The 16,619-nt window shown below is 42.6% G+C and overlaps 1 protein-coding gene across 3 annotated transcripts in view; it reads left to right on the plus strand.

Moving 5' to 3' along the window:
• Positions 1-16,619, plus strand: part of wipf1 (WAS/WASL interacting protein family member 1) — a 44,661-nt gene that overhangs the window by 17,879 nt on the left and 10,163 nt on the right. For all 3 annotated transcript variants that reach the window (XM_031893225.1, XM_031893224.1, XM_031893226.1), the window contains 2 exons: positions 12,609-12,689; positions 14,622-14,751. In XM_031893225.1, coding sequence (XP_031749085.1) covers positions 12,642-12,689; positions 14,622-14,751 — 178 coding nt within the window. In that variant the 5' untranslated portion in view covers positions 12,609-12,641. The remainder of the gene's footprint in view (positions 1-12,608; positions 12,690-14,621; positions 14,752-16,619) is intronic.

Here is a 16,619-nt window from a genome sequence, read left to right on the forward strand (position 1 = left end):
AACGCCAGAGGGGCTGCTGTAAGATGCCATAGACACTCACTATTAATTGGGCTGGCGGGGTGCTTTATGGTCCTCTGTGTACAAGTATGGGATCTGTTCTCCAGAATCCCATTATCTGGAAAGCTTCAAATTACAGGAAGGCTGTCTCCCATAGACTTCATTTTAACCAAATAATTTATATTCCCCTTTTCTCTGTAATAATAAAACAGTACCTGTACTTTATCCTTTCTAAGACATAATCAGAGGTGGGCAAAGTTGGCCGGGCGCCCAAGGCAGCCCAACTGGCCTCCTCGCCCCCACTGCTTCCCCCTGCTCCCAACCCCGCCCCCCGCGACACCAGTAGGGGAGGGAGCGCAGATGCTGTGCAGGGAGGGAGCGCAGGGAAGGAAGTGAAGTGTCAGGGTAAGAGATCCCGAACTAGGGGTGGCAACAGAAGCGCCCCTTCACCGTTGCGCCCTAGGCAGGTGCCTTTTCTGCCTATCCCTAGTTCTGGCCCTGGATATATTAATCCTTTTTAGAGGCAAAACAATCCTATTGGGTTTATTTCACATTCAGATGATTTTTCCTAGACAAGGTATAGTGATCCACATTATGGAAAAAACCATTATCTTGAAAAACCCAGGTCCCAAGTATTCTGCTTAACAGCTCCCATACCTGTACTTGAATTGCCAGGGGCTATTTTAAAGCCCAGACCTGTCAAATAAATACTGAAAACTGGCACGTTATAAATATTTAAATATACTGAATTAGAGTATTTGTAATTGCATTGGCAATGGAGGGTTGCAGGCCAGGGGGACACATAAAGGGTTACAGATGTAGGCAGCTACTGAATCTATAGCCACTTCAGACTTTAAACCCAAATATTTAGATACTTAATTGACAATTGAATGAAGGACTTCTGTCTAGCCAAGTCCTTCTGACATCAATTCCTCTATGTATAGTTTCTTTTAATTTACTTTTCTACTGTATATACAGAAATTTTGCCAAGTCCAAAAACCTACAGGAAGGTTAATTGAATCCCCCAAAAAAGGATCATAGAGTATGTGAATGTGATAGAAACGATACACTCTACTGGGGCAGAGACTCATGGGAATGATGAATAATCTATGTAGGCGCTATATAAAGAAAGGATAAAAATAAAGTGCATTTTTCCCTGTTGTATTTAATATGTGAGGTTAGGCTGTTTAAGTTAGGGAAGCACTGAATCCAGGATTCTGTTCAGGATTTATCCTGGCCTGGCCAAACCGAATCCGAATCATTAAAATCTTGTGACTTATTATAACATAAACACAGAAGTTGAAAATGTTTCACTGCGTGCTTCTTTTTAACCCTTCAATGCCCTTATTTGCATGTGCTAATTAGGATTCAGATTCGGTTCGGTATTTGGTTTGGCTGAATCCCAAAATAGTGGATTCGGTGCATCCATGAAACCCACTTATTGTACAGCGCTGCGGAATATATTGGCGCTTTATAAATAAATGTTAATAATAATAATAATAATCCCTCGCTTAAATAGATGCTAAAGCCTTAGAATTTAAGGTATCAAAAGGTACAAAGGTACAAAAGTTGTTCCAGTTCTATATTAAATAGTCAGGAGTTAGGTTGGTCTTCTGATCAGTTACAAAGGGTTAACTAGACCTGGTTCAATCTTTTCAACTTCTATTACATTACATTTGTTGGATTTCTTAGTGTAGGGAGTTGTACCCAGGATAATTTCTGGGGCTGCTGCATCCCCTTCCTCCCCCTTGCTTACCTTACACACACGTGAAGAGGGTTAAGGGGGGACACATCTTTAAAGTGCGCAGTGGCATAGGTCTGGCAAGTCATGTCTCCTGCTGGTTCATTTCGAGTTATATATAAAAAATATAAATGAATAATAGGAAGAAAAATAACATCTCTGAACCCAAAGTGCTACATTTGCTACAGTGGACTGTGGAGTGGATAATTTTTAAAGATCCTGTGGATAAAAAATAATCAGTGACATTATTTTCACATGTTTAAAAGTAAAAAGCAATTTTGTCTTGTTTTTTTTTTAGATTATAAAACAGGTATACAAAACAAAAAAATGTGTTTGGGGTCAATCCTAGGAATGAAAGGTAACTGGTAGTTCTTTTGTTGCTGTTGTTTATTCCCCCTGGTACTGGGTCCCAATGGGAGGCCCAGACAGATTAGATAGTTTTTATTCACTGGTCTAAGAGAGATGGAGCTTGTTTGGAAGTCGACCGGGACTGGAAGTGTCTGGAAGTGGCAGGGTTGATTGAGGATGTGGCCATTTTAGCCTTGCCTTTTTTTTTGAAGCCCAATTCTACTTAGTTGATAGGACCCACACTTCAGGGGGCCTAGTTGCACAGCAGACCAATAACCCTGCCCCCTTTATTGGGAATTGCCCTGATATATAAGTAGTAATGGGGCCTGTATACCCTTGTTATATCGATAGAATGATGATGATGCAGTATGAAGTTGCTGTGAGGGTTAAAAAAGGGATCTGAAGGTTTCAGTGCTCGGAGTTCTGTGTCAGCTTCTTTGCAGAGCAATGCATTCAGAAACATACGGCTTTTATTACCATGCAGGTTCCCTGTTTGTATGGAGAGGCTTGCCTTGACCTTGGAAAGAATTTGCTGAGTAACCTGGAGTGAACTGAAGTACAGATGTGCTTTAATGACCTTTTGGCAGCCAAAGGGGTTAAGGAAACTGTAAAGCTAAAATTCTGCTTATTATCTTCAGATATAAAGGGAAAAAATACTCTCTATATATACACAAAATACATTTTGCACATAGTTTTTTCTTATTTATTCAGCAGGTTGGAAGAATCCCTTTTTCCTAGAGGTGCTCACATCCTGTAGCAGAATAAATGCTTCCAGAGCTGGAAGTGAGGGGTGACGTAAAACCAATGCTGATACCAACAGCATGTGTTTGGCTAGTTTTGGCAAGCTGTGGATAAGGCGTGAGAAACAGTACTGGCAAGTCTTAAAATCTGGGGATACACTGCAAGATCTGCTCATTTGACAGGCCTTTGTCCTATTTGGCCACTAACAAGCTGTGCCAAATTGGGCTGATCTGAGAGTTTGGCCCCTGAGTTCTAAGTGAGATGTAAGTTGTTATGGTTGTAGTTAGTGAACTGCTTACACTGAAATGTGTGTGCTGGAAAATGAACTGATGAGTATGGTGCACCATGGCCCTGTTAGTTTATATGGGTTACTGCTCTGGGGCTATTTATACGCACTGTTACCACATTTATCCCCTAGTGTATAAAGCTAACAGAAAACAATATAATATAGTACCCATATAGATTTTAATTTCCTAATCATAATGCAGACAAGGGAAAGCAATATTGGCTTGGAAATGATGTATGGTAATGGAATGAGAGACAAACAGGATACATACTGGAAGGAATTTTTTTATGTCTGATCTGCTTCTGGTCCTTGAGTTGGGTGCAGCTAAAAACACACACGAGGTGACGACATAGTATGAGAACTGTAATACGTATTTTGAGGTCAAGGCTCAAACATGAGCATCTTGCGCACTGGGTAGCACTGGGTCACAGTGTCCATGAACGTCCTTGGCACAGGCCATGTAACACACTGACAGCTGTTCTGTGACTAATCTCTTTCCTGGATGACATTATGCCCAAAAATGCTGTGTCTGTTGGGCCTGATGACTAACGAGGATCTAGAAATATCATCTTAATATATACACTTGGTGGTCAGATCTGCTAGCAGTGAAATAGTCATCTCCATTTGTAAAACTATGGAGCCCCTATAACAGTACTGTACGGAACAGGATTCGTTATTCGGAAAGCCGTTATCCAGAAAGCTGCATGAAAGGCCATCTCTCATAGACTCCATTTTAAGGAAATACCGTATTTTTCGCTGTATAAGACGCTCCAGAATATAAGACGCACCCAATTTTAAAGGAGAAAAATCTAGAAAAAAAAGATTCTGAACTATATAATATACTAATTATCAAGTACTTGCCATCCTGCTGTGTGCTTTGCATGACTAGAGGTGCGCGCGCCAATGTCAGCAGTGTCAGTGCGCGCCGATCAGCACTGCAAGGGGAAGAGGACGCATGGTACGGACATCCACGGGGGGGTAATATCCCCCCAAATATTACGAAAGTGCCCCCATACACAGTGCCCCAATTGCCCCATAGACAGTAGACCCCACACACAGTGCCCCAATAGAAAGTGCCCCCATACACAGTACCCCAATTGTCCCCATACACAGTGCCCCAATTGCCCCATAGACAGTAGCCCCCATACACAGTGCCCCAATTGCTCCCATACACAGTGCCCCAATTTCCCCCATACACAGTGCCCCCAATTGCCCCCATACACAGTAACCCCCATAGACAGTAGCCCCCACACACAGTGCCCCCAATTGCCCCCATAGAAAGTACCCCCAACAGACCAAGTCATCACCGGAGGCTCCTTCTCTCTTATGCCGCTGCAACAGGCACTTCTATAAGGTTGCGCCTCGTCGCTGACGTGTGACGTCATACGCACGGGAGCAACCTTATAAAAAGGCCTGACACTGCCGCATAAGAGAGAAGGAGCCTCCGGCAATGACTTGGCGGTACTGGGGTGAGTATTCGTCGTATAAGACGCACCAATTTTTCCCCCCCAGCTTTGGGGAAGAAAAAGTGCGTCTTATACGGCGAAAAATACGGTAGTTAATTAATTAATTTGCTTAACATTTTTAAAAATGATTTCCTTTTTCTCCATAATAATAAAACAGTTCCTTGTAGTTGATCCCAGCCGAGATATTATTAAGCCTAACGGAAAGCAAAACAATCCTGTTGGGTTTATTCAATGTTTACATTTTTTTAAGTGGACTTAAGGTATGAAGATCTAAATTATGGATAAATCCGTTATCCTTGAGCATTCTGGTTAACAGGTTCCATAACTGTAACATAAGGGCCATTTAAGAATGCTGTGCATGGTGCAAAGTAGCTTTCAGTTGCAAATCACCATGTTTTTCCCACACTGCTTTGTTTTTCACCAGAATTCCAGCAAGTCTTTTGCCAGGTGTTTTTTCTCTGGAAGTAGCTAGAAGGAAGTCTCATTTGGCTTCATTTTCATGATTATGGAGTACTTTATAGCCTAAAGCTTTTCAATAATTTATACAGAATGTAGAATCTTTGGCACTCGCAGTTGGTAATTTGCCTGCTTGCGATGTAGATGCTATGTCATTGGCAGGGAAAGGGTTAAACTACAGCCAGGATAGGTTCTGGTCTCAACTACAGACCATATTTTGTCCTTGTTGCAGCTGATCAGTGATAGTATAGGGCAGTGCTGTTCAGCACCTGTGGTACCGAGGGCTGGAATTTTTCTGGCCTTTATGATGGTGGGCCACTAATGGATACCAGTTTTGACCACTCCCCTTTTTAAACCACACCCATTTCAAACCACACCCATGTTATCACAAGAGCTTTTAAGACCATACCCACATAAATGGTGGTAGTGCAGCAAAACTCAGATGGTTGGTGTTCACTCAGAGTATGGCACACAGGCAGCATAGGACATACCCTACTCTGCCTGTCCTATGCTGCCTATGTCTGCCATACTATGCCTGTCCTACCCTGCTTGTGTGTGCCATACTCTGCCTGCCCTATGCTGCCTGTATGTGCCATACCATGCCTGCCCTACCCTGCCTGTGTGTGCCATACTCTGCCTGCCCTACCCTGCCTGTGTGTGCCATACTCTGCCTGCCCTATGCTGCCTGTGTGTGCCATAATCTGCCTGCCCTACCCTGCCTGTGTGCCATATTCTGCCTGCCCTATGCTGCCTGCGTGTACCATATACTGCTCACTCTACCCTGCCTGTGTGCCATACTCTGTCTGCCCTATGCTGCCTGTGTGTGCCATACTCTGCCTGCCCTGTGCATGCCATACCCTGCCTGCGCTATGCTGCCTGTGGGAGGTGAACTTGACAGGGGTTTGTTCTAGGAGTTTGTTAGCAGTTGGAAATAGTCATTATATTGTCCCTAAGCTGTGTAATTGTATGTTGCCATACACACAAGCAGCATAGGACAGGCAGTACATACAGTGACACAATGCTGGCACTAAGGTTTGAACAGGGGAATAATGTGGAGGCTTAGAGTCTGAACCTGAGGTGTGAACAATGTAGGCACTAAAAGTTGTGAACAACACAAGGCCTTAAAGGTGTGAAAAATACAGGGGATTACATATTAAAACAATACAGGGGGATTACAGCCTGAATCTGATGTGTGAACAATGCAGGGGGCCAGTTCATCTCAATACTAATACCATTTAAATCTTATGAATAGGTAAGCCATCAAAGCAGCCAGACAGGTGGGGGGGGGCACAGAGGGGTTCACAGGGTGCCAGTTGGACAGCACTAGTATAGGGTATCTGCATGTGTGAATTGAAGTAGTAGCTCCGTGTATCTTAACCCTAACCTCTTGGGAAGTGATTCCAAAATGTGGGGAGGGCATGTCTTGAAGGCAACTATGGGGGAAATTTAAAAAGAATTCCTATTTGTCCCTAGATACGCTTAAAAGCCAAACTTGAAGGTCAGTTAGTGTAAGGTGTATCTAGGAACAAATACGAATTCTTTCTGAATTTCCCCCATAGTTGCCTTCAAGACATGCCCTCCCCACATTTTGGAATCACTTACCAAATAAACTGTATTAGACTGATCAGTATTTGATCGATTTTTTAAATTAAACATTTCTGATCAAATCAGCACGGGGACTGCTTGCCCTACGACATACAGTATGTTTAGTTTCTTTAAGATAAAGAATAGTATATTATCCCTTTAAAGGAGCATGTATTTCTCATGATTCGGTGAAGATCACATTTTGAATTTTTGATCACCATAGAAGCATCTTGTTTGTACAAACATTCTATGAATGACATTCTCTGGGTTAAGGAAAGATTCTGCTGTATTTTGTTATCCTCTTAACAGCTTATGGTGTGTGCCACTGAATGGTGGGATTGTTAAATGAGAAATAGTGAACTCTCAGCGGCCTGGTAATCTCAGCATTCCTTATTCTGTCTACAGGCGCTGAGGTTTCAGAACACACAATGGGGCACTATGAGAGAATGGCACTTCCTTCTTTCTACAGATTGCTCTTTTAGCATAGCTTCTGCATGATACGCCAATGACTTAATACATGGATTATAATGTGTCTCTATAATACAAGTAGTTTTGAAGATGTAGACTGTAAAAGATTCCGTTTTTGCACAGTTAAAGAACTTGGAACCTAAATTGTTCTTTTTTTCAGTTGACAATAACAGAACACAAATGTGGCTTATGCTTTATAACTAAGCTGTATTTGTATTAACTAATAAAGACTCCTTTTAGGCAGCCAAATTCATATCCTAGTCTGACCTACTAACACCACCACCAAATGTATCCTTGCTGCATCTCTGCATTGACTAACTGCAGTGTGTAATTGGGAAGTCATTTAGGACCTAATAAGTCAGATATTAAAAGAACCAAAGCAGAACATGCTCATTCAGGTGCATAGCTACAGAGGAAGCAGACCCAGGAGTGCAGGGGGCCCAGTAAGAGTCTAATTAATGAGCTATTTTAATACATTTTGTAAGAATAGGTAAATTAGCAATATTTTGGGGCCCTAAAGCGAATGTACTGTGGGGCCCAATAACATCTAATTATGCCACTGTGCTCATGGCAACCTATAGTCAGAGGGACTGGGAGTCTTTACAAATACCTGCAATAAATCTGCACTACTGTGGGTAACGTATCTCTGGGGTAATGCTTTCCCTAAAGTAATAAGTAAATCATGAGAGGAAAAATATACGCATTGCTTAATTTCTGCTCAAAGCAAGTTCGGCAGCTTAGAAACAAATGAAGCAACATGTATGTTTTCCCGCTGGTGATTTAAATTATTGCTGGTGGGAAACCTGTGGAAGACCAAAGTTCCAGCAACACACCCGTACCTCCTCCAGCGCTAAACTCGGTGCGCAGCCAAGAGGGTCAGCACCCTTACAGGGACCCAAATGACTGGCACGATGAGTATTATGCAAGCGGGGCTTGGCCCCTGTGTGTTTATTCCAAGTGTAGCAATGTTTCGGGGGCTTACACCTTCGTCAGGCATACAAACCAGTGCAATAGAGCTAGTTAGATAGTCTCACATAATTAGCATAAATAATTATATAATAAGTAGAGATGTAGCGAACAAATTCGCGCGAACATCGGGTTTTCGCTAACGCGTATGTTCGCGAACTTTCAGCGTATGTTCGCAGTTTGGGTTCGTGCCGCGTTTTCCGTCGCGTTTTTTATCGTCGCAAAAGTATTGTACAATACGCCGCACAAGTCACACATGGCGTTTTTCCGCAAATTCCGTTTTCATGGTGTTTAAGCGCGACATAGCAAAAAAGCCGCGTATTTTCGCTAGAATAGCTTGCGTTTTTTGCGCAACTCTGTGCCAACAAAGTATTTTTCAGAGAAGTTTTTGCCCTTGATCCCCCTCCTGCATGCCACTGTCCAGGTCGTGGCACCCTTTAAACAACATTAAAATCAGTTTTCTGGCCAGAAATGGCTTTTCTAGTTTTTAATGTTCGCCTTCCCATTGAAGTCTATGGGGTTCGCAAAGTTCGCGAATATTCGCGGGTTTTGGCGTATGTTCGCGAACATGTTCGCTACATCCCTAATAATAAGCAATTCATTATATAAAAATACATAGACCTGAATTCCACCATGACAGATCTCAATATAAAAGGAAAGCAGTTGTCCATGTGTAGTCCATAAAGTAACCATAATTCAAATAAAATTCCTTTTATATTGAGAACTTAGGTCTTTGTATTTTTATATAATGAATTGCTAATTATTTAAGAAAATGTAATTCTAAGCAACTTACAAATATAGATTTATTAAAAGTTTTCAATGGTTTTCAAGTTATTTCTACATTTAATACCCACTGAAAGCATTATATTCTCTGAAAGTTTATATTTTTTGCACTCCAGGTTCTGACTCCTGAAACTAATCGACCTGGAGGAATAACCATATTTGCTACTTGTTTGAAGAGTCAGAACCAGAGAAAGGGATAAACAAATGGCGCTTTACATGAGATTTACAAAATAACTTTGAGAAGCGTTGAAAATGTTTAATTAAAGGATAATGGAAAGTTGCTTCGAATAACATCCTCTTTCATTATGTAAAACCCAGTTTTTGGGTGGGGATCCCCTCGGTTAGTTTAGTGGAGTTGCGGCACTGCTGTGTCGGACTCGTACACAGCTGGAACGTAGCTCAGAGGGGGTGGAAGATGAGTTACAAGCTGCTTCTTTATAACTGAGAGCTGCGACCACCACCAGAAATAGCTACATTTACATGAGCTGGGGAGTCACAGGATCTGCTTAGATGAAGTTGCAGTGCCAAGGATGACAGTCACGCAGCTTAATGCAAATGCCATTTCCTTTGTATCCCGAGTACTAACAATTCATGATCTGTGTGACTGCGGACTTTTCCTGCCTGTGCCGAGATCTGTGTTCTGCCTGCTTGTTGGGACTCATAAACGTGCCTTTTGTTAGGCCTGAGCAGTGGCATGATGGTTTACAGCAGCTGTACAAGGAATGGAGTGCAGAAACAGGATGGCTGTGGCTTTGCAGCCGAGCACTCACTTCCTGTTGCAGCATGTGTTTTTTTAACTCCACAGGAAGTTTGAGCGCAGAACAGTATTTAGAGGGGGCACAACTCTCGGGCAGAATAATGCTCACGTTCTGCATGGCCGGCGAAGACTGCACCCGTTATTCACTTAATGGCATTTGGTTCATTGGCTGATACAGAAAATGTTATTGACAGTTTGAAGGTTGGAATGTGTATTTGCATGGGGCAGCTGCCCTGGGTGGCACAGTATAGAAAAGGTGAATCATTATTAGCTGGGCTTAGGGGACATCCAAGCTATAACTTGATACCAAATTAAATGTTTATAATGTTAATAATGCACCAGGGCCAGGTCCTGACTAAAGGTGGCCATACAGTGTAAGATTGCTCATTTGGTGAGGTTGCCAAGCAAGTGGATCTTCTCCCAATGAGTGCACTTTGGGCCAAATGACCGTATTAAAACGGCAGCATAGCCGCATCGGATTGGGAACTGCATAAATAAGCCGAGGCAGTCCCTGATCCAACAGAATAATCAAACCTGCCCGACTGAGATTTGGCCCAGGTTGGAGAGGGCCATCAGTGGTGCCCATACACAGGCAGATACCCTGCCAGATTGGTCTAAAGGACCGATAACGGCAGCTGAAATCGGCCCATGTAAGCCACCGTAAGTTTCAAAATAGGCTCTGGTATTTCAAGTACAGAAAGACCCAAACAGCCCTTCTCAGGCCCAATAAATAGTGACTGTCTATGGCATCTTACAGCAGCCCCTCTGGCATTTGCCACAATCTACAGATTGCCTGCTTTCCTTATTGTCAGATATGTTTGTAAAGGAGATCAGCACCGGATTTGAGTTTGGGGCGCCCAGAGGCCACCCCATTCACCGCAACTCCCCCCCCCCTCCACTGCACGAATGCACAATTTTTGCGTGTCCCATCCCAAGTGCTCCGTATGTGACCATAATACTTGCTGCTGGGCAGCATGCCGCCCCTAAATTTATGCCGCCCTAGGCTTCACCACAAATCTGGGCCTGAAGGAGATTGTCCTTCCACAGTCACTGCCATGAATCTAACAGATACAGATTTATTTATCCTTTCCCTTAAATAGAATAGACAGTTTCTCTCTAAGGACAGTATTTAGCATGAATGAACTCTTCCCAAGCTAAGCACCCTAAATGCAAACTCAGCTGCCATGTACCAAGCTCCACTGCCAACAGTCTGCCAGTCAGGGGCAATTCTATGCCACCGTAGGCAGCCCGCCCAGTGCCACCCCCTTACCTTTTCTCCACTAATTTACAGTTAATCTCTGTTTTGGTTGCCGGGGACAGTGACCTTGACAATCAAACCTCATTTTTAGATGCAGTAGGCAATAGGCAAAACAAGAAGGCTACTAATGCAAAAATATTCAAAATATTGAGGATCAAATGAATTACTTAGACAGGTCTATCTAACATACATCTACTGTATAACATGTTAAAAATGAGTATTAAGGTACACTTAGGGGCCCATTAATCAATGTACGATTGCCTCCGAATACAAAAAAAATGCATTTTTTTCAAAATGTTAGTACCTTGCGCATTTTCAACGATTTTCTCAATAATTTGCGCAGCTTTTTTGTACTGTGGGGAAAAAAATTATGTGCCAAAATCATATTGTCGCGCCGCGTACAAAAGTTTCAGATTCATTCAAGCTTTGGTATTGTGACTTTCCTTGGGCCAGGTTGGAGCTGCAGAGTGCCATTGAGCCCTATGGGAGACTTTCCTTGGGCCAGGTTGGAGCTGCAGAGTGCCATTGAGCCCTATTGGAGACTTTCCTTGGGCCAGGTTGGAGCTGCAGAGTGCCATTGAGCCCTATGGGAGACTTTCCTGGGGCTGGGTTGGAGCTGCAGAGTGCCATTGAGCCCTATGGGAGACTTTCCTTGGGCCGGGCTGGAGCTGCAGAGTGCCATTGAGCCCTATGGGAGACTTTCCTTGGGCCAGGTTGGAGCTGCAGAGTGCCATTGAGCCCTATGGGAGACTTTCCTTGGGCCAGGTTGGAGCTGCAGAGTGCCATTGAGCCCTATGGGAGACTTTCCTTGGGCCAGGTTAGAGCTGCAGAGTGCCATTGAGCCCTATGGGAGACTTTCCTTGGGCCGGGTTGGAGCTGCAGAGTGCCATTGAGCCCTATGGGAGACTTTCCTTGGGCCGGGTTGGAGCTGCAGAGTGCCATTGAGCCCTATGGGAGACTTTCCTTGGGCCGGGTTGGAGCTGCAGAGTGCCATTGAGCCCTATGGGAGACTTTCCTTGGGCCAGGTTGGAGCTGCAGAGTGCCATTGAGCCCTATGGGAGACTTTCCTTGGGCCAGGTTAGAGCTTGCAGAGTGCCATTGAGCCCTATGGGAGACTTTCCTTGGGCCGGGTTGGAGCTGCAGAGTGCCATTGAGCCCTATGGGAGACTTTCCTTGGGCCGGGTTGGAGCTGCAGAGTGCCATTGAGCCCTATGGGAGACTTTCCTTGGGCCAGGTTGGAGCTGCAGAGTGGCATTGAGCCCTATGGGAGACTTTCCTTGGGCCGGGTTGGAGCTGCAGAGTGCCATTGAGCCCTATGGGAGACTTTCCTTGGGCCAGGATCATGCACAGATGGATCAGACAGAAAGTCAGAAAGGTTTTCCCGCCATTTAAGATCGTTCGGATACGAGAATTTTGTGACTTTCGGATCACCAATACTATATTATCGTGACTAATACGATTTTTTCATAAGCATTTTCGATCATCAAAAATTATGGTATCTAATCTGAATTTTACCCATTTCGGGATTCAAACTCTTACTTTGATGAATCAGCCCCCTAGACTGTAAGCTCAGTGGGGCAGGGATTCCTAGCTAATGTCTTTTTTACCACGTGGCACATGATCTCTGTATATTTAGACTTATATTTTTACTATTGCTTTTGTTGTCGTACAAAATCCCCTTTTAAATATTGAAAGCACTGATGGTCAGTTAAAATATATAAATATTTTATAGCAGATGTATTTTTCTTTATTGACAGGTACTGGAGAGGAAATAGCAAAGTTTTGTGAAGATGCCTGCCCCTCCTCCCCCTCCGCCCCCTCCGCCAACATTTGCACAGGTAAGAACCTAATGAAGTGACTATCATGATAGTATTAAGCTGGCCAATGTGGATCTGCTTGTTTGGCCAGGGTGCCAAAAAGTAGGTTTTTACCCAGTTTGGCAACCCAAGTGATATGAGTCAAATTAGGTTGATCCAATCACTAGGCCAACAGTTTGATCAAATCAGTGGCAAAAATGGGGGTCACTGTCCCTGACATCTAAAAAAACAAATGCTCTGTAAGGCAAATGTTATTGCTACTTTTTATTACACATATTTATATTTAGGCCACCTTTTATTCATATTCCAGTCTCTCATTCAAATTAATGTCTGGTTACTAGGGTAGTTTGGACCATAGCAACCAGCTGCTAAAATTCCAAACTGGAAAGCTGCTAAATAAAATGCTAAATACTACAAAAACCACTAATAATAAAAAATGAAAACCAGTTGTAAATTGTCTCAGAATATTCCTCTCTACCATACCAAAACTAACCTTTAAGATATGCCTGTTTGGTGAGGTATAAAAACAAGCAGATCTTTGCACATTTTAAACACCCATGCACTAGGCTAAATCAGACTAATACAGTCATTGGGCCAGTGAATAATATTGTGGGCCAATGCAGTCCTGTTGCCCAAAGACTGCATCAATGTGGTCCTCACACCTATACCAAGACCAGTAACCTGCTGACTCTGAAGGGGCCAAGCTTCTTTGCCCCATGTATGGCCAGCTTTTGTTACAGAAGGCATGTTCACTTCTACCTAGTCATGATTTTTCCATAGTTTACAGTCTTTAGGGTTGATTCACTAAAGTGCGATAAGCGTTATCGCATGCTTTGCGTAGAAATAATACTAACGCATGATTCACAAACACTTAGACGTGCCAAATATCGCATTAGTCTATGCAAAAATTAACACCTACTTGGGGCAGGCGGTAATTATAGAAAAGTACAGTTCATGAGCTTTTGCCAACACAATATGAACTTTGCAGTGGGATTTATTCAAGTCTGTGTTGGCCCCAGAGTGATGCAGCCTCCAGTTTGCGGGGAAATTTTCAAAAAAAGTAGTTTTACGAACGTAATGGTGTGTATGGCTAATACGGCGTGTGCGCGATAAGTAGCGCACGTGCATTAATTAGCCAGAGCGACAAGCAGCGTGCATTGTGTCAAATACCGCACGAAAATAGTCTTCGCGACTTTAACACAAACAGCATCGCGTCTAAATTAATGCAAGTATCCTATTAGTGAATCATGTGTTAAGACGCGAAAAATAAGATGCAATAACATTTTTAACACATGCTATAAATAGCGCTCATTTTATCGCACTTTAGTGAATCAACCCATTTGTCTACTAAGGGTGAAGACACACAGAACTACTTAGTAACAGATATATGTCACGGCTACTAAGCTCCAGAAAATACCCTGCCATAGACAATACTGAGAATTGCCTCTTCTAAAACACACGTAAAGACAATTATCAGTAAGGGAGGTGACAGACGGGGAGATTAGTCATCCCGCGACAAATCTTCGTTGCCGTGGGGAGACTAATCTCCCCGCAATGCCATCCCACCGGCAAGAATGTAAATCACCGGTGGGATGGTATACGCGTTGCTGCGATTTCCTCTCAAGGCAACTTTGGGCAACTTCCAGAACTCGCAGCGACGCATAATTGTACCTGCCAAGGTCAGGAGCAAATCTGCAAGAAAAGAGGCTGAAAGCAAATGGCAAGCTGTCAGGTACAAGCTGCACCTTGTATACAGGCTCCATCCCCAAATGATGAATATTTCTAACTCTCAGTTAGTATTTATTCTTTGTTTTGTATTATTTTGTAAATTCCTATTCAGTTCCTATTCTGCCTCTTTCCAGCATGCAGCTGAAAATGCTGTCTGGCTGTTGGTGGAGTCACTGACCTTGGTAACCAATAGACAAGTGATATAACTCTTTTTTAACCCCTTAGGCAAATACAGAGAAACCTTCATTGAGTAGAAATGAGCAATCAAGCAGAAATGCTCTCCTCTCAGATATTAACAAAGGAAGAAGGTTGAAGAAAGCTGTAACCAATGACCGGAGTGCCCCTGTTTTTGACAGTAAGTGTTTTTCATTTCTGGAATACCAGGTATTGGGGGCTGATTCCTTGTTTAACTTCTAGTATCATCAGCACCCGTAGTTCAGCTTAACAACTGGAGGGCCACAGGTTTCACATCTGAGATGTACTGTATGCACTAGAAGAATCTAATAGTTGTTACACAATATAACATGTCCTTTTTTGCTCTTATAAAATTATAAAATGATTCCATTCCCAAAAGCAGGGGTATAGTATGGTCTATAATTTAGTGTCTGGGCCTGGACAGGCTCCAGAGAACAGGCTGTGTATACACTAAAGTGAATCAGCTAAGAATAGCACGTACACTTACAGTTATGAAAAACAGACTCTTGAAACAAGGTTCTCAGAACTATACGAATAGACAGGGATGGGAATTGCAGGGGTGCTTGTCATTTAATCAAGATTTAAAGGGCAAGAAAAACCTTGGATAGATGTTGAATTTTTTGCTGTTTTAGGGAGCCTTCTCTACTCTTCTGTGAGAAAACCCCTATCACCATGTAGTGTTTATATACATGACCATGGCGCCATGCTTGCGCACCAGGCACTGCTCAGACTGGCTGTTATGGACAACACATATATCTATAGCAAAAGAATGCACATTTGAGTCTGTGATTCTCATTCACAAGGTCCAGGATAAGTCTTGTAGTTGTTTGTATTTTTTATAGCCTTAAGGGTCAGTTGACCTTTAAAGAACATTTTAGTATGTTACAGATGGGACTGCTCTAAGTAAATATTCAGTCTCATTTTATTTTGTTTCTTTTATTTCTTTTATTAGCCTTCCCATTGTGCTTCTTTCTAGCCTGCAACTGAAAATGCCATGTGATCGATGGGGATTTCCTACCCCAGCAAAAAAAAATAAATTGACTGCATTTTAGAATAACAGAAGATGTAATTTTAAAAGTGTGCAGAGTTTTTCTTGCTCAGTTCCATCATTACTGCCAAAATTAAAGACAGAACTGAGCAGGGGAGCATTAAGAGATACCTCCTGCTTCAGTAAAATGAGCCCAGCCCTTATGCGGTACAAACATAATACTAGTACAGGTATTGGACCCCTTATCCTGAAAACTCATTATCCGGAAAGTTCCGAATTATGGAAAGCCCGTCTTCCATAGACTCCATTTTAATCAAATAATTCACATTTTTAAAAATGGTTTTCTTTTTCTCTGTAATAATAAAACAGTAGCTTGTACTTGATTTCAACTAAGATATAATTAATCCTCATTGGAGCCAAAACAATCCTATTGGGTTTAATTACTGTTTAAATAATTTCATTAACAGAATTAAGGTAGGAGATCCGAATTACAGAAAGACCCCTTATCCGGAAAACCCCAGGTCCCGAGCATTCTGGATAACGGGTCCCATACTTGTAACAATATCAGAAAATTAAATGCATGTAAATTGCGAAAGCTGAGCAATTGTACATTATAGCAGGGTATATGGACATAGGTGCAGTTAGTTCTGACTAATCAGCTTCAGTTAGTTTAATCAGTTCAATGCAATTAGTTCTGATTAATCAGACCTAGGAAAGTATAATTCTGAATGCTTTATTATATATTATATTTTTGTATAAATGATATCAGGCAGGGATCCCCAACCTTTTTTACCCATGAGCCATGCTCAAATGTAAAAAGAGTTGGGGAGCAACACAAGCATGAAAAATATTCATGGGGGTACCAAATATGGGCTGTGATTGGCTATTTGGTAGCTTCTATGTGGACTGGCAGCCCAAATGAGACTTTGTTTGGAAGTACAACTGTTTTTTATGCAACCAAAACTTGCCTCCAATCCAGGAATTAAAAAATAAGCACCTGCATAGAGGCCACTGGGGGCAACATCCAAGGGGCTGAGGAG

This window comes from Xenopus tropicalis, chromosome 9 (genome assembly GCF_000004195.4).
Source record: "Xenopus tropicalis strain Nigerian chromosome 9, UCB_Xtro_10.0, whole genome shotgun sequence".
In the NCBI taxonomy this organism is placed as follows: domain Eukaryota; kingdom Metazoa; phylum Chordata; class Amphibia; order Anura; family Pipidae; genus Xenopus; species Xenopus tropicalis.